Source organism: Rhagoletis pomonella, unplaced genomic scaffold (assembly GCF_013731165.1).
Source record: "Rhagoletis pomonella isolate Grant_MI unplaced genomic scaffold, Rhpom_1.0 Rhpom_scaffold_00005, whole genome shotgun sequence".
Classification (NCBI taxonomy): domain Eukaryota; kingdom Metazoa; phylum Arthropoda; class Insecta; order Diptera; family Tephritidae; genus Rhagoletis; species Rhagoletis pomonella.
The window spans coordinates 50,059,750-50,087,075 of NW_023458559.1; the positions used below are offsets into that span (position 1 = coordinate 50,059,750).

The 27,326-nt window shown below is 33.7% G+C and overlaps 3 protein-coding genes across 12 annotated transcripts in view; 1 reads left to right on the plus strand and 2 right to left on the minus strand.

Moving 5' to 3' along the window:
• LOC118739117 (brain-specific angiogenesis inhibitor 1-associated protein 2-like) overlaps positions 1 to 7,042 on the minus strand; it is a 133,225-nt gene extending 126,183 nt beyond the window's left edge. For 3 of the 6 annotated variants that reach the window (XM_036470271.1, XM_036470270.1, XM_036470269.1), the window contains exon 1: positions 6,429 to 7,042. The gene's annotated coding sequence lies outside the window, so the exon portion shown is untranslated. The remainder of the gene's footprint in view (positions 1 to 6,428) is intronic. The other 3 variants (XM_036470268.1, XM_036470267.1, XM_036470266.1) reach the window with 3 other exon arrangements.
• Positions 1 to 27,326, plus strand: part of LOC118739122 (sodium-dependent phosphate transporter 1-A-like) — a 441,416-nt gene that overhangs the window by 381,614 nt on the left and 32,476 nt on the right. The gene's annotated exons all lie outside the window — the stretch shown is intronic.
• On the minus strand, positions 12,246 to 26,394 carry LOC118739121 (sodium-dependent phosphate transporter 1-A-like). Of its 2 annotated transcripts, XR_004992984.1 has the most exons (9): positions 26,328 to 26,394; positions 23,047 to 24,522; positions 22,370 to 22,795; positions 20,272 to 20,442; positions 19,724 to 20,183; positions 19,102 to 19,608; positions 18,752 to 18,937; positions 15,852 to 16,489; positions 12,246 to 12,558 (listed from the first exon to the last, which is right to left on the minus strand). XR_004992984.1 is itself a non-coding variant. In XM_036470275.1 (8 exons), the coding sequence occupies exons 2-8, from the start codon at positions 23,237 to 23,239 to the stop codon at positions 15,982 to 15,984; spliced, it is 2,451 nt and encodes an 816-aa protein (XP_036326168.1). In that variant the 5' UTR covers positions 23,240 to 24,522; positions 26,328 to 26,394; the 3' UTR covers positions 15,318 to 15,981. The 2 variants fall into 2 exon arrangements, 1 of the variants encoding a protein (XP_036326168.1); XM_036470275.1 differs by lacking the exon at positions 12,246 to 12,558 and having other exon boundaries at positions 15,318 to 16,489.

Consider the following 27,326-nt stretch of genomic DNA (forward strand, 5'->3'; position numbering starts at 1 on the left):
AAAAACTTGGTTTCATCTGTTCCCCGTCGACGGGCGAACAATTTTAGAATTGTTTACAGCTTTTCCTCTTTCGATAATTGCTTGAAAATTATTTGCTGTCCAAATAGCAAGCAAACAATTTCCGCAATCAAACTTTCAACTATGTTTGCTGATGTCTTCATTTCTTTCATCATTTCATCGTAAAATACTGTTTTTATGTTTGGCGTGTGCTGCAACTGGCTTGCACACAATTTATGCAGCATTTTATAATCGTAAAGCTGGAGTTTTCAGCTTTTAGATAGGTGCAATTTCAAGCAAGAAACTACTCATATGAACATACATACATATAATAACTACTATACCTACATATTTATGTAATAAATAGCTGTAGCTACCACAAAAACCAGTAAACGCTGATACTCAAAGGCCGTTTTATGTAATGTACAACTTTTGCCGTTCCGACTCATCTACGTACCCACAGACATTCCGGCCTATTTCTATGTACATACATACATATGTACGAATAAGTGTATATGTATAAGAAAAAGCAGTCGCCTCCACGAATTTCGTGCTTAAGTCATTTCAAAAAGAACATCAAAAAAGTGCTCAGCATAGATAAAATTTTCATAAATTGAAAGGCGTGTTAGCAAGTAGTTAGTTAGTTAGTTAGTAATTTCGCATATGAGTCGCATAAAAGTCAAATTGCCTCTCATTTCATATTTAATTTTTTCCCGCTGTTTATTTTCCTACGTAAATCATCGCTTTGTGCTTAGTAAAAAATTCGCAGTTACCGCAAGTTACGGTTCTATCCGTTTTTAATTAAATAATTAAATGCCAGTGGTTCGTGTTGTGCGCATGCTTTCATACATACGGATGTGTGTAAGAATGTAGTAGCATCACTAATCGTTCACTTTCTTCTGTGAGAACCACATGCAATTTATTTAAGTACTTAATTGCTTATGCCAGTAAATGGGAATTAGTTCACAAGTAGATTCTCTCATTTTGGTCTATTGTAGCAGCAATTCGATAGAAGAACACGAAAAAATAGAATGAAAACAAACAAAGTAAAAGAAAAGAAAAACAGAAAAGGAGAAAAATTCAAATAAATATAATAAAAATACTAAAAAAAGAACAAGTATATCAAAAATAAAAAATAAGAAAAAACGATAAAACTAAACAGGAAAAGTAATAAGAAAAAGGAAAAAGAAAAAGAAAAAGAAAAAGAAAAAGAAAAAGAAAAAGAAAAAGAAAAAGAAAAAGATAAAGAAAAAGAAAAAGAAAAAGAAAAAGAAAAAGAAAAAGAAAAAGAAAAAGAAAAAGAAAAAGAAAAAGAAAAAGAGATGAAGGAAAAGGGAGGGAAAAAGAAAAGCAAAAATGAAAATAGCAAAAGTAAACATAAGAGAGAAAGAGGAGGGGAAAATTACAAAAAAAAAGAAAAAACTAGAGTACAAACAAAAATGAATAAAAGGATAAGGAAGAAGAGCAAAAGAAGTACAAAATATGAACATATTCTCAAAGAGTAAGAAAAAGAAGAATGAGACCGAAACGGAAAAGGAAAAGGAAAAGGTAGAGAAGCAAATACAAAACAGGAAAAGAAAACAAGGAAGTATATGAAAAGAAAAGTAAAAACAAACTAAGAGAAAATTAAACGAAATGGAAAAGAAAGAGAAGAAGAAAAAGAAATAAGAAAAAGGAAAAGAAAAAGAAAAAGAAAAAGAAAAAGAAAATAGGCCGTTAGGAAGATCAAACTTAAAAGAAAAGTAAACCCAATGACAAGAAGAAACTAGAATTAAATGCAAAAAAAAAAGAAAATGGAATAATAGAAAGAAAAAGACAAAATAAAATAAAATGAAAATTAGAAAAGTAAATGATAAACAAAAAAGAAAGAAAGTTAAGGAAAGAGAGAAAAAAATATATAACAATAAAAAGATGAAAGCAAAAATACCAGGAAAGAGAATGAAATGCGAAAACCAAAACAAATCGAAAAAAACAAGAAGTTTACAAAATCAGAAAGAAACGCAAAATAGTAAGAAAGTAAAACCACCAAAATTATAAAAACGAAAAGAATGAAATGAAATTAAATGAGAAGAATGGGAAGAGACAAAGAAGGGGCAAGACAAAATAACAGAAATTTCTGCTAAGCGCTCAGCGATTTTCCAGTATATGTATCTATAGCCATTCTTTTCCGTGTTCACTGGCCAAACTCATTCGCTTACTGGAGGCGGTCAAGATTAAGTAATACTTAGAGAATGAAAGTATTCGGATTTAAGAAGTGAGTAATTATTTGGCTTCTTTTGCATTTCCAAGCTTTCGTTTTGAAACGAATACAGAATTGGAGGGGAGTTTTGCGCCACTTCCGAATGGCAAATGGTTTTGTATGGGAAAAGTTTTCGCGGTAGGAGCGCGCTTGGAGGTTTGTCCTTGCCTGCCCTGGTTGCTCCTAAGAATATACCTTCTCGGCAATTTCCGCCATCTTCTTATTATTTAATTTATAAAGAACTTTAAAATGCTCAACCGTTTTGTGAAATAACTTGTTGAAAACTCCTGCCCATTACAAAGCAACTGTAAGAAGCTCAGATTTTATAGAGATCTTCGTAATCGAATTCTTAGAGTAGAACTCCGCAACAAGCCGTTTAGGCGGTTGGGCATGCCGCAAGGTTAAATTTAAAGCTGAAAAAGTGCTAAAAATCTGAAAAGCAGTGGACGGCCTTTTGTGAAATTCTACTCCTAAAAACTGGTACTGTAAAGCAAAGATAGTTATATAATTTGCTAAAAAAAAATACTCTTCATCACATCATACATTTATAGACACCTCATATCGTCACAGCGCCGACGAAGTGGCTTATTTTAATATATTTATATTGCTTAATAAGTCGAGTGTTCGGTGAGTAGACTGCTTCTTGCCCTTTGGCTCTAATATAAGTTTTAAAAGAAGTCTTAATGTTCGTCCCTATTGCCTAATTATCTCACTACACCATCGTTACCCTCAATAGTCCAGGCCTTAGATTAGTTATTTCAAGCCTTTCCAAAATTGTCTCATGAAAAGAACATTCCGTTACCTTAATTCACAAAGGCCCTAGCCATCAATTTTTTTTATTTTACAAAAGAAGCAAAATGCATTACAAACAGAGTATCCAAGACAGGTAGGACTTTTTAAAAACGCAGTTTCGAAAGAATTGTTGGTTAGGGCCTTTGTGAATTAAGGCAGCGATTTTTATGTATTTCGATAACTTTAATTGGAAGAAGATTTGGGAAAATATGTATTGCTTACCATGGAAAGTACCGGTTACTTATACTTAAAATAAAACTGTATAATGGATAAAAAATAGTTGCAATAAATTATTCCGGCAGCTCACTGTTTCGTGAGACAAAAACTGATTGCATTTGTCGGATGACTTCATCATGATGTCATGGCAAGGGAACCAACAGGTGCTTATGCAAACTGTTTTTGCGCATCCATTTCAAAATGTTAATACGTTTTTTTCCGGAATCAGTTAAACACATTATATATTTAATTAATTTTTTTTTTGGCTTAAAAAAAATTAAACAAATTAGCTTTTATCAAATGAAACATTAAGAAAAATCTCATAATCAAACACAAAAGCATCGAGAAGCGTATGGCCCAAGGCAGTACTCGTAAAGTAAATCAATTTTCTTGTTGTACAAAACGAAAGCAAGAGTTGATGGTATTTTAATTATAAACTAAATTTACATTGCATTGCCACTTCGTTATAACTCATTACATGTAAAAGAAGCAATTTTCAAGTTATAGGAAGAGCAAAAAAACAATTTGGGTGCAAATTAAATTTGCTGGAAAACCACAAATTACACACATATTGTAGGCACATACATGAGAAAAAAATATTTAAGTATGTATGTACGTAAGTAAATGTGTAAAAGCACACCTTAATAAACACCTACATACGACCACCAATGCACGTAAAGTAGTTACATAAAAAAAAAACTCTTGCAGAAAACAGCTAAAATTTGGTGGTATCAGCACACAATTGAGGTTCATTGCACGCAAATCGGATTAATCGTTGTTGTTGTTGCCGTAGCCGTTCATGAGCGCATAGTGCAACAAAGGAAATATTAAGTAATGGCACAATACAGCGCGATAGGTAATAAAAATAGGTGAAGAAACAAAAAAGAAGGTACATATGTAAGTAGAAAAAAAATAATGCAAAAATCTAATGCGAAACCAATTATATGATTGCTGAATTGACAGATTTTTAGTGCGCCTCATTTGGTATTTACCAAGGAAAAGAGTACGCACAGCTCATTGGTTCACTTGCTTTGGATATTTATTTGGTGCTGATGAGCAGATCTTCCTGTCGACTTTTCTTTTTAACTCTCATCTATGGAACGTTTCAACAGATAAAGTCATCATAATAAAAATAAAGATTTCTTCGGCCATAGAATAAAAATATTCTTCAGCTATTCTAGATGCTACAACTTCTATACTCTTTTACAAAGTTTTAAAGCAAATGTTAGTGTTTGAAAAACTACCAAAATTTTTATCCGATTTCAATGACTTATTTTCATCGAAAAATTTCAATTATAAATACCTTAAACTTTTGTGGAAAGCTTCGTGAAAAATTGCACATTGCCTAGCTGTTAATGACTTATTTTTTAAACGTCCGTGTCGAAGCCGTGCATCTGTGCAACGAATTTAAAAATGTATATTGAATTAAATATGTAAGTTAGGCTTAATATTATTATATCCGAAGTAAGATCATATATGTACATTAGGGCGGGTCAATTAGTATGGCAGATTTTTTCGACTATGCGCATATTAGTAATGAGCGATATTTCACTACCGGTTATTTTACCACTCAGATTGAAAAATCGCTTATAGTAACTGCTACTGCTAGGCCACAATATCAGTGATTTGGTGGTGATTTTTCTACTAGCATGATATTTCGCTGTGAATGAAAATCACATCTGGCAATAGCTAGTCAACAGAAGTTGCGAATGGTGATTTTTCTCTTTCATGGTAAAAAATGGTGATTTTACAATTTTTTATTATTCATTGTGAATATACTCGTATATTGCAAAAAACGCAATTTTTTGACACTTTTTCTCGCAAAGTGCCCGCTTGCCGATTTTGGTTTTGACACCACAGAGTCACATCCGACAGGAAAATCCGAGGTTAGAAAACTTTTGATTTAAACTTGGTTTGAGCACACCGTATTTTATGATTCCGATGGAAAAACAGTACAGTAGAATTAAATAATAATAATAAAAATATTTTCACCTACCTTGTTTGTTAAAATTTTCAGATGGCAACAACTTCGATGTTAGAAGTGAAAATTAATTTCACATTTTAGTTTCCGAGGAAAAATTTTTCATTTCTCATCATTTCTTGCTTATTTATAATTTTGTTAATTTCTATTCATTTAGTATTCTTTTTATTTTATATTATCTTTAAGGTGAATATTAATTTATATTAATTTCCTTTTATTTACTTTTTTATAATTTATTTTTTTTGCTTCATTTATTTTTTTTTTGAAATTTAATAATTTTTAGCGCTTTTTATTTTTTACAAGGTTTGTTATACTTTTAGTAACAATTTTTTTTTTGTTATTTTTATATCGATTTTTCAATTTTATTTTTTTTTTTGTCAATTCATAGATATACAAAATACCGTATTCATTTGGAAAAATTAATTTTTTTTTTTTGTTGGGCTTAAGTTATATCTGAATCTTTTTTTATTAGATTTTTCAGGAAATATTACTTGTTTGCTTTTGCCAATATTTTATTTTTTATTGACATTTTGGTATCGTTTTTTTTCATTTAAACTTTTGTTATACAGTTTATTTCATGTTATTTTGTGCTTTATTCAGCATTCTAGAATTTCAACTTCCCGATTTATTTTACTCTTCAGCTTTTGCTTCCGTTTCGTTATTTACTTAACTCATTTAACGCTACTTGTAATTCCAAGTTCTGGAATTGAATCTAACTTTTACCGACAAATGATATACTTCCATATTGTATATATATTTATAAATACATACATTTTTTATTTTTATGCACGAAAGCTACACGCTTCGTTTGCATTATCGTTTAGGCGTGAAAAAATATTATAACGTAAACAACAACCAACAACAACACTTATATTAAGCAACTCCAACTTGCTGTTATTGAAACTGAAACCGCAAATGTCTGAAGCGCTGCAACAAGTCAACCCATAAACAGGCTGGCGGGCGGGCGGGTGGTCAGCACAGTAGGTGAAGCGATGCGATACGGTGCAGTTCAGTTTAACGTCTGGAGACTCAGACATAAATAAAAACAAAACAAAATAAGCACTTAAAAAATACAAATGTTACTTGCAAGTTTTTTGGCGTTTAATTGCACTTTACCCAACTATTTGAAATAATGCAGTTTTTACAAGGGTTTAATCGTTTTTTTTCGTGGTTGGCACACTTATGAAAATACGTAAAACTTACGAAAAACTCAAATAAAAAGTAACACCGCTTTATATTTACTTCGAAATTCTCTTTTTTCACTGCAAGTTTCTGTTAAGTTTTATGAGAGAGGAAAAAGAAGAAATTAACAAAAATTAGCACTTTATTTTTGATTTCTACGTCTTCTTCTTCCAACCGAAAACACACTAACTTTGAATTATCTAAATATGCGACTTGATGATAGCTAAGTAAAGCGAAAGGCACAACCGCACGCTGCCAAGTTCGAAACTCAACTGTGACTTGGTCAACACGCTTAGACGGTAGATGGGCCATCGGTGAGCAAGAGAAGACAACTTAAAGGTGAGCAAGCAGCACATTCACACACACTCTTGTAGGCTGTGGTTATTACTCAGACGTACATAGACTTAGTAAGCGGTGAGCGCATGTACACCTGATGATTGCGGTTGAGGTTTCCATGAAGTTCCAAGCGAATATTTGATGAATCTCACCTGCAGCCAATGTTGCCAGATTCATAGTTCTAACTGTAAATTACAGTTTTTTAGACAAACATACAGTTATTTAAATTACAAATTACAGTTTTTTCGGAATTTCCGAATTGAACGAATTAAAATTTCTTTTTCGGTTTTTCGTAAGTCAATTTTTAAGATAAAAGGGGGCGATGAAGGAGCTACATTTACTCATTTGAAACAAAAATTTTCAGCTGTCATTTGCATTCCAGTGGAAATGTGGAAAGAATATTTTTAAATCAGTTTGGACAGAACAAGAAATAAAACAAAAATTCCTCTGGGACTAAGGATTTTTTAAAAAATACCTCAGGATGTACTAAATTTGAGGTATCGATTTAAAAGCTCAAAAAATTAACAAAGTAATTTACGAAAAATAACGAAACTGAATTTCAATAAAACAAAATGTTCTATTTTATAGTATATATTTTTTTTAATTAGATGAAATTTAAATTTTTTATTTGTGTTCAATAAATTAAAAAACCTTAATTTATTAAAAGCTTTTAGTTCTTGAAGATTAAAATTTGTTGGTCGAAAATACAGTTTTTCCTCGGGAAATTTACGGTTTTTTAATTAAAGAAAAGTCTGGCAACACTGCCTGCAGCACAAACAATTACACTGGATCACAAATTGTAATTTTGATTTTGTTCTCCAGACGCCACTATCCAATTTGTATGTAAAATCGCTCGCTGATTCCGAAAATAGAGTTAATTTTTTTTTTTTTTTTTTTATGGATACGTTTTCGAGATATTTGCAATTTACCGTTATTCAGCTTAAAAAAAGAAGTGGTTCCAATTAATCAGGTATATCTTACGAACCAATTAAATAATCGTAATACGGCAAATGATAGAAAATAAAACTCTCCATAAACCGTATACAGATAACTTTTCGATAGCCCTGATAGTTTCTGAGAAATTAATTGATCATTGCAGTTTTTTTTTATGGGAAAATGCAAAAATGCAAACTTTAACAGGGAAAAATTCAAAAAATAACGGTTTGTGTGTTAATAATTTGCACAGACTTTATCCTTTACAAAAATACTAAGCTACCAATGAAGAAAATCGATATATAAATAACAAAATTCTGATTGGTCAAATGAAAATGCGCAAGGATTTTTTGTATGAAATATCAGCAGAAAACTTACTCATACGCCACGTACACCTGAGTAGTTAATAGAGTGTTTGCATCAAAAACAAGAGATATCAGAAATTATTAATTAATTTCTCAGAAACTATAAGGGCTATCGAAAAGTGATATATGTATATACAGTTTATGGAAAATTGCATTTGCTTTCATTTCCTGTATCTCGTGTTACGATTATTCAATTGGTTCGTAAAATATACGTGATTAAGTGAAACCACCATTTTTTAAAGCTGAGTAACGGCAAATTGCATATATCTCGAAAAGTTATCCATAGAAAAAAAATTTGAGCTCGATTTTCGGAATCACCGAGGAATTCTACATGCGAATTGGGTTGTGGCATCCATAGAACATTTTTTCTGTAAACCAGTGTTATTAATACTCAACGGTTGTAGTCTGTAGACAACAATGAGATGCATTTGTATCTTTCAAATGGCGCAAAACGCTCACTTTGTCCTATGAGTAAGTGTGAGTACGTATGTATATACATATGTATGTATATGTATGTATATGTGAGGCAGAAAGCTCTTAAGCTCACTTGTAACTTACAAGTTGTAAGCATGGCTTCTTGTCTCAAAGCCTTCACAGTCAGCAGAAGGTAGACGGTTGTTTGTTGACACATACATACACACACACTAACAAATCCAAAGGCATGTAAAAAACAGAAAAAACCAACATTGAATAAATAACAAAGTGCTGAAGACTTTGCGTCGAGAGTAAAAAACTTCCATGAATGATATTTCCCATTTACACAATAACGGCTCTCCATCTACAGCTTGTAAGCACCTCAAAATAATGCATTCTTCCGTCTTATAGTTGATTGCCTAACTGCTCATTGCTTTACAATTAACACATCATAGCTCTAAAGGTACTAGCAATTAGCGTCTAATAAATTGATGCCTCAGTTATGTCATTAACACTCGAGAATTTAACAAATCTTCTTACAAGGGCAAATACATATTATTTCATATACACATAACTACTTATGCACAAATGTGCATGTGGGAAGGTCATTACATTTTTCCGAAATTTGATCCCAATTTCTCCGTAATTAGTTGTTTGTTTCACCTTCGTGCAATATTTGAGTAGCCAACATTTGTACAAGCCAACTAATTGCTAGCCATCTTTCTCTGCGCTTTTACAAATTAGCAAATTCAAAAGCTCTCTCAGCACAAACTACTTGTTATAAGCAAGAGCTTTTGGCTATGAAAAAATTCATGTACAGCTTGTTGCTTTCGGCTATTCCAATTTACACTAGTTTACAAACCATATAAACTCGATGCAAAAATATGTTCAGTTGGCGGAAGGTCCGTTAGAAGAAAGAAAACTCTATAGTTTGAGCCATTGACCGCGGCGATACTGTGTGAATAACTGATGAACCGACTGATAGGACCTTAAAAAGGCAAGCATCGCGTGATCGGAAGGCTCTCGCCATCGGTGGAGTCCAGGGAAGGCGAAAGCCTGCAAAGCAATTGGTCCTGATGGAATATGCATGCTGATGCTGAAAAAATCAAGTGCGGCGGAATGGTGGTCCCACTACTAAAGCCGAGGAAACCAGCCAACAAAGCGGAATATTACCACCCGGTAACTCTATTTTCCCTAGTAGTGAAGTTGCTTGAGGTCCTGTTGCCACCTGACGCCAGCGAAGCATCAGCATGGCTTTGGCCACCACTACCCTTAACTCCATAAACACCAATATAAATTTTGGCCTCAAACGAAATCGCCGTTGTGAGGGAACGCTCGTAGTAGTGGTGGACTTGTCAGAAGCACTTGAAACCATATGTTATTGGACGCTACTACATAGAAGATATTGAAGCATCCTACTGGGTCTTAAACGGTAACCAGCGCATTATCTGCGTGGTCGGCAGGCGCCAGTAACCTTTCAGGTTCAAACCTCTATAACAAGGCGAATTAAACAAGGAGTGTCACAGGGTGGTGTCCTATCCTATGGGTGTGTTCAGAAATGAATCGAGGTAAAGCATCAGTATATTTTATTTCCAAACTATAATTGATACATTGGTTTATCTACAAGTTCGAATAATTGTTAACAAAAAGTACAAAAGTTTACTTTCAGTACAAACATGTATATAGCTCCTAATTTGCTTATCCAGTTGGATAATCTTGTTGGCGACGATGACAGCAAATTTAATAGCTTTTTCTAATACAAAAAGAAATTTAAGATTGGCCAACTATGTACATCCAAAGAAACTTGTAATTAAGTGATGGTACTTTTTTCAGACCTCAAAAACCCGAAATTTAGCTATAACTCAAAAACTGTTATACTTTCTTGTATTATGATTTCGTATTCGGATTCAGCGGAAAATTTTACATAAAAGTTCGTACAAATGTTGCGGTTGGCCAACTACATCCAAAGAAAATTGCGACTAAGAAATTGCGTTTTTTCGGAACTCAAAAACCCGAAATTTGCCAATATCTCAAAAACTGTTATCGTCGTTTAAAGTACAAAACCGCGTATCAAGATAATGCAAAACCGCGTATGTGAAGTTGCATAAATTATTTTCTAGAGCGTAAAAACACTTATTTTTTAAAATGGATCTCTTGTTTATAAATCAATCGCATTTCTAGCTAGTATATTTGAGAACGAATGGATAAGGATTGAGCCAAGAGCTTCTGTGAGGAAATCCAATTTTTGGCAGCAAATTTCAGTTCCGCTGTTTTGCAGAATGACGATACACGGTTTTGTACTTTAACTTCATTATATTATAATTTCGCACTCGGTTTCAGCGGGAAATTTTTCATAAAAAATCAAACAAAACTGTCGCGGTTAACCAACAACATCCAAAGAAAATTTTAATTAAATGAGTGCACTTTTTTCAGATCTCAAAAGCCCGAAATTCGGTTTTATTTCAAAAACTGTTCTACTCACTTACATTTTGATTTCGTATTCGGATTCAGCGGAAAATTTTACATTCAGATGCATAAAAATATGTTGCAAGTTGGACAATTTTGTCATTTCTGTAAACTTGTGTTATTGTCGACAAAAATGCAAGGCGGACCCGAGTGCGTTCTATTATGAAAAACTTGTAGTCCTTTTGCCACGCCCATTAGAAATTATATATCTTTGGAAAATAAGCCATTTGCGAAAAAAACAAATGGTGCATTGTTTAATAAATGCAATAACATTTCTTGTTCAAAATTTTTTGCAAAAAAAAAATTCAAAAATTTAGTTTCCACCAAAAATCGCTGAAAAAGTATTTATAAATTTTTATACTACTTACATTTCCATTCGCAGTACTTAAATGTGAAAATTTTTAGAAGCGTCCTGTGTTGATATTTATTCGGGGAAAAATACCTACGAATAAATGTTACGATGTGATTCGGAATACGTACTAAATCGAATTTTCGGAATGTTCGAAATTTCTAATTACAATTCGGAGACTAGAATACCAAACGGAAATACGCAAATTCGGCGTAGTGCAGGAATAGGCACTAAGCACATTGTACAGGGTGATTCAGCTTTTCATTTTGCGTATAATTTGTTGTTGTAATTTTTGTTTTTGCTCAACCGATACTGCCTTGTATAAATTCGCCTTGTCCCATGGTGTCAAATCGCAAGATCTCGGCGGCAGTTTGACACCGCTGTTTCTTAAGATAATTCGTCTGGAAGCTTCGTTCACAATAGGGCCATTGTTTCAAGTGCTGTGTGACAAATGGCAAGGTCCTATTGTAACTACATATTGTCCAAGTCCATGCCATCTAATTCAGGCCATAAAAAGTTTGTACACATGTCAGTAACAGCGTTACTGGCATTATTTTCGAAGAAGTACAGCCCGATGATTCCGCTAGCCCAAAAAGCATACCAAAACAGTAACTCATTGTGGTTGCAGTTTTTTCTTGAATGACATGTGGATTTTCAGTACCCCTAAAAATCGGCAGTTTTTCTTGTTAACATTTACGTTTAGGTGACCGAAAAAATCACGCAATTCTCGAAATGCACTTCTTGCAGAACAACCGTATTCATTCCATGACTAAGTTTGCCAAAGCCTGTAGTACCTTGAATTACGCTTAAATTTCCCTATACAAATAATTCGTGAGTCGATACATTTATAAATCGTCCTTCTACAAAATAAGTAAAAAAGCTGAGTAACCAGTTTTGCGAGGAACTTATGACAATTTTTGGTTTGCTTTATTTTTTCTTCTATTTTTATTTTTTTGTTTAATTCTTTTATATCAATTATTTGTTTTAATATCCTTTATTTTATTTACTAATAAGTATATTTGTTCTTTTTTCGGTACTGTATCGAAATAACAGAAATAATTGGGATTTTGTGTGTGTAACTGTATGTTTTTTCGATCTTATAACATAATTGCTTTTAATGTGGAAAATGGTTTGATTCTTTCGAATGATTTGTTTCATAACATTTTCATTGAATTCGCCATACCATGTTTTTCATTTAATTTTCAATCTGTAGTTATATAAAATCTTTGGAAGAGTAATTCACTGATTCTTTGGTAATCGTTGGCTATGAAATTTGGTCTTAAGTGTGCTAGAATGATTTGAAAAATATATTTTTTTAGAAGAAAAAACTAATTTTTAAAAGCACCGTTATTGTTCACCAATAGTATTATATATAGTTCATTTAAACAATATTGTTAACTTCGCTATAATATCAAAATTAGTTTTTTAAAAGAAAGAATAAAATATTTTGGATCGTGTGCATTGCATTGCACGACTTTGACAATGAACTCTTACAAAATTTTATTGAACAAAAAGTTTTTTATAGACATACTGCATTCATAGGAAATATCTATACTTTTCACGGCATAAATATTAACTTAACTAACTACTTAGTGTTTTTTTCTTTGTTCACTGTTTGTTTAAAAGTTTTCAGTAATTGTTTATTTAGCTTCTAGTCACACATACAAATACAATAAAATTGTTTGTTATCTTATTTGATTTTTTTTTGTTGTTTTTGCTACTAGTAGTATTGACATCGCTTTGTTTTACATTGGGCTTCAGTTTGTTATTTGTTTTTCTTTTTAGTTAGTAGCGCAGTATGCACTATTTCTGGTATTAAAGTAAATTAATTTTTGCTTTTTGTCGTTTTTTTATTGGAAACTTTGTTGTTTTTGGTTATAAAATTCATTTTCAGGTGTTGTCTTGCAACTTTTTCAGTTTTTTTGTTGTTTTTAGAGTACTTGAACAGTAAGAGGGAAAATTTTGTAAATTATAATTTATTAACAAATTTTAATTAAAAATATCTTTTTTGGAACTAATAATTTTGTGTTTTTGTAATTTTTTACTGCATATTTATACTTAGCACACAATTTTTTTGATTTATTTTTCGTTTAATTTTAGTAAACAAAAATCGTCCAAGCAAGTATGAGAAATTTTACATTTTCGTTTTGTCATAAAAAATTTTCAAACAATTAATTAAAAAACTTGCAATAAATTTTTGCAAACAGATTTTGCTAACCAAAGAACTAATTTAAAAAAAAATATATCAGTTGATTTTTTAAAGAAATTTAATGCTTAATTTATTTTCGGAGAAAAAAATTGAAGCAAATAGTTTTTATTAAATGCTAAAAAATTTCAATAAAGAATTGTAGCAATCACAGAATATAATTGACAACTGCTAGCTGAATTAGTGCTAAATTTAATAGAAACGTCACACCACTGAATACAAAATAAAAAAATAAAAAAATAAATAAAAATTAAGTCCTCCTCCTTGGTTCGAGCAACATTTCAAATTTAAAAAAGATTTTTCTGGTAGTGATCGCCTCTTGACAGGAAATGTCGATACTCGGTGACTATTTCTGTAGCGAAAAATCTACGCCAAAACTATTCGCAGTTCGGTGTCAGCGTAAAATTTTAGAACCCTCCATTCCTAGTCCTAATTTTTTTCATAATCAGTTTTTTAATAATACAATTTGTGTACTATCTTTTAAGTATTAGATTTTTACTACTAAAATTGTAGTGCCAAATTTTATGAACCTGGAATTAAAAGCTTAACACTCAAAATTTCTTATTTAAAGACTAAAAGTTTTAGTACCAAATTTTTAGTAATGCATTTTTTACTAAATAAATAGCACTAAACTTTTTGGAACTAAATTTTTAGTACTGAATTTCAAGACCTAAAATGTTGGTATTAAAATTTTGACTTATACATTTTTAGTACTAATTTTTTTTTGTAATTTTTTAGTCTGAAATTTAAAAAAACTTTAAAGCTCATATTGATATAAATAAAATTTCTAATTTTCAAACTAAGTTCTACTGAAAAAGTTGCAAACAGTTCCTTCTTTATTTTCATTTTGGCATCTACTTTTTGTAGTTATGTAGATTGTTTTTACTAAATTTTAACTACGTTTTTTTCAACTACGAATCATAGTAATTATTGTACTTGTAGTACGCTAAATATTTTTGTCTGTCTAAAAAGTAATTTTTGAACTTATTACTCCCAATAGTACTTTTTGTATTTGAATAATTTAACCAAACACATTTAAGACTACTATTTTTGTAGCGCTGCCATAGATATTAGGCAAATAGTTATTTTTCTTCAGATTTTACTATTTTATTAAATTTAAATTTAGTTTTCTTTTAATAACAAAAGAACTTAAATTTTATTTTAACTAGTGTGTGTGTTAATCAAGTGTTTGTGTGTGTGTGACATTTGCTGAATTATGCTCGAAAAAATGTTTTCTTCGCTTAGTACAACTTATTTATTTATAAATTTTTGTTTCACTCAATTTTGTTTTAGAAACAGTAAATTCATTCAGTAGGTGTTCATAGAGTTTGATAAAGAAACGAATTAATTTTGTTCTTTAATTGTAAAAACTTTTTGAATTTTTTTCTGAAAAAATAAATTATTTTGTATAAATCATAAATTCGCTGCCAAACATTTGTTTACTAAAAATTTTAAAACATGCACATTTAGTAAAAAATTATTTTCTAATTTTAAACTATTATTTTCGATGCAGAGTATAGGACATTTAATGTGGGTCTTTATTTAAAAAATCTAAATAAATTCAAAAAAATTTAAATTAAATTAAAAATTATTTTGAAGGTTTATTTAAATAAATTGTGTTTACTTTATTTTCTGATACTACTTTTACGTGTAATCGGATATCTTGCCGTTCTAAAATAAAAAAAGATAAAAATCTATTGCTTTTTAGTTTAACATTTTCTAGTTTTTCCAATATCATTTTTATTGATTTTTTTTCGGACTCGCGCATTAAAAAAAAAACGTCCTATTCTTATTGTTTTATTATGAAAATTATTGTTAGATGTTTTTTTTTTTAATTAGTATTAATATTTTTTAATTCTGGTAACACACTTAAAAACATTTTTTTTATCAAACCCGCACGTTCAAATGGCGATCAGCTCAAAACATTCAACGCATAAAATATTGATGTCATGCCATAATTTGTTGTCTTTTAACCTTCTTTTCCATTCGTTACTTTTTAATTTAATTAAATGTCGAATTGAATTTAATATCAATGTTTCAGTGTTCACATTTTCTTCTTGTTATTACTAATATTTTAAGTTTTTTTTTTTTGTATGGAATTAATGTATTGACACTGGCTGGCAGTCCGACTCTGGCGCTTACAACTCAATACGTAATATGCAAAAATACAAACATTCAAAACGTATCTATATTCCTTTACTCAAACTTGTTTACAAAATCTTTCCAACATTCGCTGCCAATTTTTGAATAAATTTTCATATAATTTTTGATTTTTTTTGTAATCGTTTCTTTTTCTTTAATCATAACAATAAATTACTTTACCATAATAAGTACAATATCGTTTAAAGTGTACATATGTATGTAAATACGCTTACGTTAGTAAGTTTGTTGAATACTTAATAATTGTAACTGCTTTCGCTTCTCTTCATTTAATTCACTCTTTTTTGTAATTTTTTACTTTGCAATAAATCGCTTCATTTTTCCACCAACTGCTACGCTCCGCTTCTATTTGGCCAAAACTAGGCTGCACATCAAAAACATAATACCAGCTGAGAGCAGCGCCGTTACCGGCACGGTGACAATCCAAGCATAGGCAATATTTCGAAACAAATGCCAATCGACAGCACCAACAGCAGCGTTCGCAGCATTGCCAACTACCCCAGTAACACCTCCATCACCACCGGCGATCACTTCCACTCCACCGCTGCCATTGGCTATAGCATTCGCGCTGGTCGAGGATGACACCGTCGCCCCCATTTTACTGCAAATTTCATTCACATTTGTTGTTGGTGTTGTAGCAGTTGATGATGTTACGACACCACCTTCCATTGAAGCTTCTTTGGAGAGTCCTGACTTTGCAGTCGCATCGTTAGCAGCTGGCTTGTGCCCTTTGCCACTTACGTGTCCCACAAACACCACCGATCCCACTTTGCAATGTGTCGTCGAAATGGGTAACCCAATTTTACTGGCCAGAAGTACTGTGATGGCGGCGCCGACTTCGATGGTGAAGCCGCTGAAAGAGAAAGTAAGAAATAAGTTATTGTCATTTTAAAAATCTTTAGAAGCTCCACAATGACTACCGAGCTACCCGAGCTTATATTCTATACTTAGAGAACATGGAGTCTAAATTTAAATTATATAGGTTAATCAACAGTAGAGTCAGAAATACTCCTTTTCATTTTAAAGTTACCAGACTTATGGCCCGAAAAGAAAACCTTGTTGTTGTTGTAGCAGCAGTGCTCAACCCCTCGGTAAATTCATCATGAGTCATTGTCTTTATTCTCTGACTCTGTCGAAGAAGCGGGCGGCGTCGATGAGCGCAATCCATAGTGCTTCTTGTGTCAAAGTCGTAGGGTTGGAGGTGCATGCGAAGAGATGTTGGGTGTTGTGTGGACCTTGCCCGCATGCAGGGCCGTTTCTGAGTTCGGCCGAGAGAGACAGCTTTTGAGCAAGTGCCACCAGCCAGACCGGAGTTGTGCTAGGGTCTCCCTCTGGTTCCTCTCGGGAGATCTGGCTCTCTCATTGCCATGTTGAGATTAAACAGTGGCGTTACTAGATTCCACCGATGATTGGCGCCCTCACGCATAGCTGATTACCCACCCCTTCGTCCTAGCTGGAAGCGACGAGTTCAGGACGTCTTGGCAGAGAGTCGCGTGGCTCACCGTGTTAAATGCCGTAGAAGACGACTAGAACTGTACTATCACAAGATCGACGTTGGTTCAGAGCCTCGCTAATCTGTGTGGTGATGGCTTTCAATGCTGTCGTAGGGCTCTGCATTTTCGGGAATCCCTGTTGGTGTTCGGCTAGCTTGAGATGTTTCGTCAGACCTGGTAGAGTAGTGCTTCCATGGTTTTTGCTACTGTAGATAAGAAGGTGATGGGTCTGTACGATTCTCCTGCGTCCGCCTTCTTCCCTCGGTTAAGAAGGGCAATGATCCTATCCATTTTCCACATCTCGGGGATGAAGGGGGAAGACTCCCGCAGGTCCTAACTTTTACAGCACCTGTACGGATATTCCATCTGAGCCTAACGCCTTGGATATTTTAGCGTTGTTGACAGCTGCTTGCCTCTCATCATGGGTAAGGCAGGCGGAGTATGTCTATCTATGGGTGTGCTATGAATTTCTGGCTGAAGAAGAGCGCGCACGACCGGACACGAAGGGGACCCTTGGAGGAAATCCCACATATGGAAAGCAGGCAATTTTTGATAGGGATAAAATTTAAAAAGAGCTTCCATTAAGGTGCTCTAAATGCTGACTAAGAAGCAAGAAACTAAAGTATGGGATCTTAGTAAAAGATGTTCTACAAGATAAGAAGCCCAGAATTAAAAATGGCCTCAAGTTAACTACCAGCCAGTCACCTATCCGATGGGACTTCTGCAGCATCAGCCAAGCTTATCTTCAGAAGCATACAGTCGATCTCAACTTTATCCCGGATCATAGTAGTATCCCAGGAAATAGGAATCAGACGAGTGCGTGAGAAAAAGAGAATTTTGGTACCGAATTTTCTGTTCTCACGAGTTGAGGAGATGGCGAAAGCAACTACCAACAGCAGGTTCACTGTCTTGCGTTGGCCACTGCTCTATGAATGCAGAACACGGAGTTTGCTTAAGCTCTTAAAACCAAACGATCGGCTTCTCGTCGAAATACTAAGGGGTCGCTGGACAATTGGCCAATGGCCGCCCCGCATAGAGATTTCCGTAAAATCTGTCGATATGAAGAAGAGATAGAATCCATCCAGCAATTCCTAAGCAACTGCCCAGTACTTCCTAGAAAGTACCTTAAAGCTTTGGATGATCACTTCTTTGAAAACTAGGCACGTCAGAAGGCATCTATCTCTACGAACATAAGATCGAGGTCCAAAAACATACTGACAATCCACGGCATACACAGGGAGACTATCACCACCTAACACAATCTGTCGTCCTGTGAATGTCGTCTACTCCACTACCTATGAACGAAAATGAGCTTCAATTGCCGAGATTGGCCCGCGTGACACTGGCCAAATTGCGGTCTGGATATTGTAGCAGGCTAGACTGCTACTTGTCCAGACTAGACCGCAACGTATTTCCGACATGTGAAGGCTCCCCGACGACATCAACTATTTATTCAAATGCCCTCTCAACCCAAATCAGCTGACACTCCTTTTCCTTTGGTCTGACTCCGTCGAAACAGCACGTTCCCTGTGCCTACCGTTAGTTGAGCGTGACCAAAACGATTGAACGACAATCCGAACTAGGGTTCTTTGTCATTGAATAAAATTTTAAAACAAACTTACGTTGATGATGTGATCTTTGTCAAATCATTGCCGATTGTCTCGATGACCCGTCGTCCCCACAGCCATAGACCCACTGAGATGCCAATACCTCCGTAGATCAAAATATAAATAGGACTTTCGGCCTTCTGCATCACAGAACCTTCTCTGTAAATCATATACAAAGCAATGAGAGGTCCAATAGCGTTGCTAGAAGAGAAAAAATGTAAAGATGATATTTTCTGATGAAGTAGTAACTTTCTGATATGAAGTACAAATTTCAGATAAATTTCTTCGACGTTCTATTGGTTGAGATAGTAACAATTTTTCCAATGCCAATTGCTTTTCTTCCCTTTCGTCCTTCTGCCACTTACCTTACATCATTACCGCCATGCGCGAAGCTGCCAAATGTTGCTGTTAGAATTTGTAAAAATGAAAACAGCATCGACACCTCCTCCGATTCCTCGTCATTGTGCGTTGGTGCACCATCTGACTGCTTAAAATCGTGTATTAGCTCCTTGCTCTCAATCAACGGAACCTTACTCGAATTCGGCGACAATGTAGAGGAAATCATCATTTCCAAGCTGCTGCCACTTTCAACCACTTTCAAATCCTTCTTGGCAGTTGTGGATTCTGCCGTTGACTCCACAGTTGTTGTTGTGGCTTTTGTGACTACAACGTCAGTGATTGATTTGTTTGCGTCTCCGGTAGTGGGTATTGCGTTGGAAGAGGGTGTAGGTGCGGGAATGATTGCGGGCTTGGTGGTATTTGTTGTTGTGTCCATGGCAGTTAGTGTAATATTATTATTTGCAGCACTCTTTGGCGACTGCGTGCTATCGAGCGGTTGGAGTTGTTGTGGAAGCTCGTGGGAATGCTCAATGCTGTGGCAAAGAAAATTAATTCATTAGCAAAAACATTTTAGAAATCGTTTTAAAAACTATTATCACGAAAAAGGGCATTATATTTAAAGTCTATATGTGACCACATTTGTCTCACCTCTTCGCATCCAACAATGGCGACTTTACGCCCTTCTCAAAGTAATCCTGCAGCTGACTACCTTTGTCACGACCATTCGATAACAATGCAGTCGTATTGTTGTTTTTATTGCCGTACTGAAATGCACCTATACCATTACCATTCTGATATTGCTCATCAATGAAATTTAAGCTCGTTATAGTCAAATCCGTATTATCCAAACTGGCTTTGCCCAGCAAATCCTCAGCTTTCTTTATAATTTCCGGATTAATCTTATAACCATCGCCAGTATAACCGTTATTTGGGGTGGTAACATGCTCATTTTTATTAAGTCCATATGGTGCCAATTTGAAGATCTTCGGTGAATTGTCGGTCAATGAGACGAGTTCGGTGATTTCGGCAATTGCAGGCAATTGTTTTCCATCGCTAACGAGTGATAATGGGCGGCGGTTTTTCTTAGGGCTACCGGACGGGGAGGATTCTGTAGTTAGAAAATGAGTAAGAAGGACAACAGAGAGGTAAGTATTTTTTTTTGTTTGTGACAGCAGAAAACTGTGTATTTTACTCACCAACTGAGTCCTCGAAATTGAATTTAACGGGATTTTGAGCACGTAATTGTTTTGCGATTTTACGTTTTTGTATTGGTACAACAATAAGTTGGGTGAGAAGTGCAACTATTAAGCCTAGTGCAATGCTCGAACAAATAGCAATCCAGGTGGGTATGTTATCCATATAAAGCACTGCAAAAAGACGAAGAATATTTTAAATTTAAAACAGTGTAATTGCATACATATGTATGTACATATGTATTTGCGGGAGATTTTCATTAAAAAATAAAAACAAAATATTAACCAAAAACTGTTATTGTTATTTTATTTACTTTTTTTAGTGGCGAAAATTTAAATTAAATAAATTTGGACAAATAAAGTTAAGTAAAAATATATACCTAAATCAAAGTAAAGATAAAAAATTAAGCCTTAAAAATAAACAATTATAAAATATAATTAAAATATACAAATTTCAAAAAATAAAGATTACCTTATATGCTTTATCACTTATCTTTAATGAATAAGGCCATAAACCTTTTGAAAATTTCAGAAAAACAAAAAACAACAAACGGGAAGTGCCAAATTCAAGCAAACTAGAAAACAAAAAAATTTACCAAACGAAAAAATATATATATAGTAAAAAATAGTGGCTTTTTAAGAGCAAAAACTAGAAAATAATTCTAAAGAAATTAAAAAAGAGAGGCGAAAATTTTGTGAAAGCAAGCCTAAAGTATAAAAATATATAATACAAATTAAAAAAAATCTGAAATAGTTGCTTATTTAAATGTCTGAAAATTAAAAAAGCGGAAAGTACAGAATTTAAGTAAAAATACAAAAATATGTGCATAAATAAAAAGTAAAAACTAGTAAAATACTAACAGAAAAAAATTAAATAACGTATTCGAAAAAAGTTAAAAATATTTCGCAAAATTACGCATTACATAAAAAATATAAATAAAATGAAAATAGAAGAAAAAACAGAAAAAAATTAAAAAATTATATAATAAACAATTTTACAATACTAAAAGCAAAGCTTAAAAAAATGTTTGAAGCAAATTAAAAAAAGAATTCGGAAACGGCAAAAAATATCGCAAAATTAAGTCTAAAATAAATATGCCGGCTCGAGGTCAATTTGTTTTGGAATTTTAATTAAAACACAGGTAATTGCTTTTGTTGTCAATAGTTGCCCTGAAGACGTTTACCTCGATGTAACCGAAATATATTGGAGAAAATTAAAAACCTGTGTTTTAATTAAAATTCCAAAAAAAATTTACCACAAGCCCGCATAACTAACAAATTACGAAGTGAAAAGGTCGCCAAAGCCATCATCATAAAAAAATACTAAGTAATAAAAAAAAAATAAAAACATTGGAAAAAAATTAAAAGTATATTCGGAAAAGATGAACATTTTGCAAAATGAAGCAGTAAAAAAAATTTAATAAAATGAAAATAAAAAATTTCAGAAAAAGCAAAAAGTTACACAAACTTATGCAAATAAAAAACACAAACGCAGCCGAATTTAAGCAAAAAAAGTAAACCCCAAAAAATAAATAAATTTTATCAAAATTTAAAAAAAGATTTGGAATGGCAAAAACTTCACAATCTGCCTTATCCTGAATTTCGCCCGAAAAAAATTTCATCCGAAAATTTTAATTCCGCCTATAGTAAATACATGGAAACCATAAGTGAAAATTTAACCGGTTCGGGGAAAATGAAACTCATGATAAGGCTGAATATGAAGCTTAAAAAACCACACTCAAATGAAAAAAATTCTAATAAAACAAAATTGACTTATTTAGTAAAACATACATATCAGAAGTGCAAAATTTCAAAATACATATGCACATTAGGGTGTCTCCCCAAAGAAAATTGGGAGTTTACCATCAGAATTATAAAATAAATTCTGCCTTATCCTGAGTTTCATCCGAAAAAAAAAATTCACCCGAAAATTTGTCATCCGCCCATAGTAAATACATGGAAACCAAAAGTGAAAAGTGAACCGGTTCGGGGAAAATCAAATCATGATGAGGCTGATAAAATAATAAATAAATAATAAATAAATAAAAATATACACACAAAAATCCAAGACTAATTTGACAAAAAATTTCCTTTTACTCACACTTCGGTCCATCCAACACCACACTAATGACGTTAATGAAGAATGTTACACCGTAGAAAATTGGTAGTGACCGAAATCCCGCCTTCAGCGGATCGCTCGCGCGCAAAATAAATTTTCGAATAGCCAAGAAAAGCAAGATGCTCACCAAACCGCTCATAACTGGCGAGATAAACCACGAACCCACAATCGTGCCCAATGTAGACCATTTCAGACCTTGTGTACCACGCGCAACCAACGAAAAACCAATGGTCGAACCAACGATGCTGTGTGTACCCGAAATGGGTAACTTGAGGAATGTGGCAACCAACAACCAGATGGCGCTACTAGCCAGAGCAGCGACACAGCCCAACATAAGTTCATCCTCGGAGCCTTCGTAAAGGCCAACCTCTAGAATGCCTTTGCGCATGGTGTCCGAGACTTTGTAGCCTATAAAAGTGAAGAGAAGAGAGTGACATTAATGAAATTGATTAGAGTAAAGCTTATTTCAATTAGGAGATAAAAGTAAAGGTGAGATAGTTTAAAAAATGTCAGTTTGCCTAAAAGTATGCTTTTTACTTCAGATGATTCGGAAAAGTTAATCAACCATTTTTTTTTTAGTTGGAAATATAGCATACTTCTGAGCGTAAACTATTTTAAAAGTGCTTACCAGTAATTTGTCATTAATATAGCGAACTCACCAATCAAAACTGCACCCGAAATTTCACATATCGTCGCCAAAACACAGGCCTGCCGTATGGTCAACACACCCGAGCCAACACTCGTGCCAAAAGAGTTTGCCACATCATTCGCGCCAATACCAAAAGCCAATACGAATGCAATCAGAAAGCCGAGTATGACCATCCATAGCAAATCGGGCGATAATGCATCCATGTTGCAAGTTTTTTAAGTACGTTTTATGCAATTGATTTACTTTCGAGTTATAATTATTTTTTGGGTGATTAATTTAAATATTTTTTAATCAGCAGTATTAAAATTAATAAAAAAAAACAAATTTGGAAAAGAAACTACTTGTTTATGCTTAAAATTTTAAAGAAACCTACGCAAGAGTATGCTTCTACTAGTTTGAGAAAAAATTGGAAATATGTATACAAAATTTCTAAAAAAAATTGCTAATGCCTTTAAGTGTCTGCTAGAATTAAATGCTGCAAAAAATAAAATTTCTTGCTGTTGAATCACAAATTCTCTTTATGTATAAACTTATGAAAATCACTTAGTAATGCTGTAACACTTAACGGTAATTAAATTTTTATTTCGAATGTATAAGTACGTGTGTATAGGATGAGTATGTATTTTGTGTGTTATATTACTAATTTTAGGGAGGCGCGATTTATACGGAGGGAGGATACAAACAGACAGACACAGACAAGTTAGTTAGACAAGGGACTGAATTTGTAGTAGTATTATTTATAAACTTATAAAATGCTACGAAATAAAATATTCGAAAAATATACAATTAGTATTTTTCAAATATTTAAACCGCCATATTTGCGCTTAAATTTCATGTTTGCCATTTTCATTACGAAAATATGAAATTTAGAAGAAATTCAATGCGGCGTACGCGATAGCTTTCAAGCTGAAAGTTCAACTTTTTTTTTTTTTCTCTTGGTTACAGTACTTCGTCACTTGGCAGCTAGTTTAGTTTTAGCTAAACTAACTACGCCTAAAATCGAGCAATGCCGCACGAACTAAGCTCTGGAGTGATAAGAGTGATGACTGCGAAAATGAAAAAAAAACTTAAAGCAACTACCACAATTTAATAATAATCTTCCGGTGTGTGTGTGTGAAAAAGCTTATTTATAAATTTAAATTCTTTATAATTTTTGGTTTCGTTATTTTCTTAGAAGCGTGTTGATGCTTTAAACGATTTTTGTAGCTGAGAAATGGCGCCTTTTTAATTTGTTTTTATGACTTTTAGCAGTTGTTCTTATGGCTGCTAGTCTCCTTGTTTTATGTTTTTTTTTCGATGATTTTAAGAAAGTTTAGCGATTTTTTTTTTGTTGTCGCTACGACTACTGCTGCTGTTGTTGTTGCTGTTGCTGCTGATTTTCTTAAAATTGCACGAAAACGAAAACGTCTTGTTATAAGCTTACGAAGAGTGAGCTAGTTGTTGGTTTTGTTGTTGCAGCTGTTTTTGCAATGCTTGAGTTTGTTATCTAGAAGCAGGAGAAAATTAGGAAAATTATAAATTTTTGAAAATTGTGGGTAGTAATAGTATACTCTTATTTCAGTATGCATACTTTTTTTCGAATTCAACCAGTTTACCGTTTGTCTCGACCGTACCAGACCAAATTTTCGATTATAAAAACTTGTGTTGTAATTAAAGCAGAGTTATAGAAAATGCACAAGATCAAATTTGAATACGGAAGTGCAAAAGCCAAACACTTTTTTCTCTTCCTAAAAGTATGCTACCTATTTTAAAGTGATTCAATGAGGATGCAGATCTTTAAAAGCAAATATTTGGGGTAAGTTAATGTTTATTTTTAAATCTTTTTTTCAGACAATTGGTCCTACCGGCTTTGCGCTAACTTAGTCATGGTGCAATACTCAGTTGAACAACGCGTAAAAGTGATTCAAACATTTAATAAAAATGCAAGAAGTGCACTTCAAGAATTACGGTCATCTGAGTTAACCATCAGTGTAGAGATTCGAAGAAACTAGGTCGGTGCGAAACGTAAGAACATCTGCGCGTGTTCGTTAGGTCGCTCGACCGGAAATATTGCTGGCGTGGAAAAAAGTGGTGGCCAGGCAGCGACAACCTCAATCCGTCGTCACATGTCATTCAAGAAAAAAAACCATGTACCCACAACGAGTCGCTGTTTGGTGTGGTTTTTGAGCTGGCGGAGTTATCGAACCGTACTTGGTCGGAAATGATGCCGGTACCGCTGTTACGATGAACGGTGAACGGACGTTATCGTGGCCTGAATTAGATGACAACTACTTAGACAATTTGTGATTTCAACAGGAGAGTTCCACATTCCAGACAGCGCATAAAACAAATGGACCCATTGCGAACAAAGTCCCCAAAAGGCATTATCTCACAAAAAAGGGGGTCAAATGGCCGCCGAGATCTCCCGATTTGACACCACTGAACTTCTTTATCTCTGGGGCTACGTGAAAAGAAGGGTCTATACCAATAAGTGCGAGGCGTTCCCAGAGCTTAAGTACGAAACCATAGGCATTATAAATTATATACAGCCTGAACTAAGCATAAAGGGCCTTACGAATAAAAACTAATGGTGATTTCGTTTCCAACAAAAAATTTCGCCTTTTGATTGCCCCTTTCTCTTTTCGTATTCGGTTCTAAAATGAAGGCAAAGAGTAAGAAAATGTTGTGTTCACATCTTAAAATGTTACACGCTTTTAAGGCATATTCCTTGCCCTTTGAAGCTACGTCAGGGGTAATGGTTGCCCTGAAAATCAGATAGTTGCTTAAAACGACAATATTATGAATTGCGTGAGATGGACATGGACAAGAAGGCAAAAATATGCCCTTTTACATGGTTGAGTGTAACATCTAACACATTTTGCACCGGGGAAGGGCAACATTTTTTGGAAGAAAAGAAATCACCATAAGCAGCTTGTTTTTCTTAAAATGTCAGACCTTTTACTCGATTTATTCAAACAGATTTAAGTAAAGGGTCTGACATTTTCAGAAAAAGCAACTGCTTTGTTTTTATTCATCAGGCCCAATGTGTTGCCAGAGGAGTCGTTGTAGGCATTTAACGGATACTGTGTTTCATATATAAATGCCTCAGACTGAAAAACATGATGAAACTAAAAAATTTATTGTACTTTTTTATTAAAGAAAAACTGTGTCTTATTGAATCGCCCTGTATAATATTTTGCTTATAACTATGATGCTACATATTTTTAGGCTTATATTTTAGCGTTAAAATCCGAGCTCTATTTATTACATACTTCCAATCGTTCTCGATATAATATATAATTTAATTCATACCTGGCGTTTAGGACAACATAATCTTTGATCCGTCAGAGAGAATAGTAACATGTCTGTGAATAGAAAAAGGGAGAGAAATAAAAGGTTAGCGTTGTATGCTATATAGCAAAGTTGTGTAAGTCCAGCGATCTATTCTTATAATTAGATATAACTGGTTGTAAGCAAGTGAAGTCGAAGTTTTAGGGGAGAATTTAATTCATACTATTTAAGCCAAAATTGCTTTGATTATTATAAAATGGCTCATAAACACCGCGACCACTAGAATAGTTTAATATGCATAATCCGTTACCCTGTATATATTTGATGGGTTTTTTTATTTCATATCTCGAATAAAAAAGTATGACGCCACATGTATACGTAATCGGCCCTTTATCTAGCGACAAAAAATATTCACACGAAATATATTGCGGAGTTTTTTCTTCCAGCTCACAGAAACGACAGACCGTCGTAATTGAAAGGTTTATTTTACTGGGGTTGGTTAGTTGATTTAAGTGGATTGTCACCCTTGTGACAAGCAATTAGCAAATTTGCCATTTTGATTCCACAATTCGTGCAACCTTTACTGGATTAATAGCGAATTGAGTAATGACCTTATTGTATACTCCGATGTTCCATCTTCCTAAATTAAGGAGTTATTTTAAAGTCTCTTTAGTGGCCTAGCTTTCTCCTGTCCTGGATACTCAACAGGTCTTAAGATCATGGAATACTGTCTTGGCTCCATGTTTCGCGAGGCGGACTGCCTGTTTATTGCCATCATGTCCCCAATGCATCCTATCTAGCCCAGTAGTTTGTATACTTGGCTCCAAATTTAGAGTACTGATTAAATTATGCGGGACTTCAATGCTAGTAAGGCGGCGTGACTGTCCGACTGAAGGCAGTTGTATTTCGAAGATGTGCCTCTTCTATGTCTTTATCTGCTAATGCACGAGGCTCTGCTTGATAAATGAGTCGCCTTTGATATGGATTTTTTGAAGTTCAGCGCCAAAATGTCAGCCCACA

Excerpts from the sequence above, each read along its gene's own strand:
- LOC118739121 (XM_036470275.1), bottom strand. The coding sequence starts at position 23,239 with ATGGATGCATTATCGCCCGATTTGCTATGGATGGTCATACTCGGCTTT. Across the intron at positions 20,184-20,271 it reads CAATTTCGAGGACTCAGTTG|AATCCTCCCCGTCCGGTAGC; the intron begins GTGAGTAAAATA and ends TTCTAACTACAG. Across the intron at positions 18,938-19,101 it reads CATGGCGGTAATGATGTAAG|CAACGCTATTGGACCTCTCA; the intron begins GTAAGTGGCAGA and ends TTTCTCTTCTAG.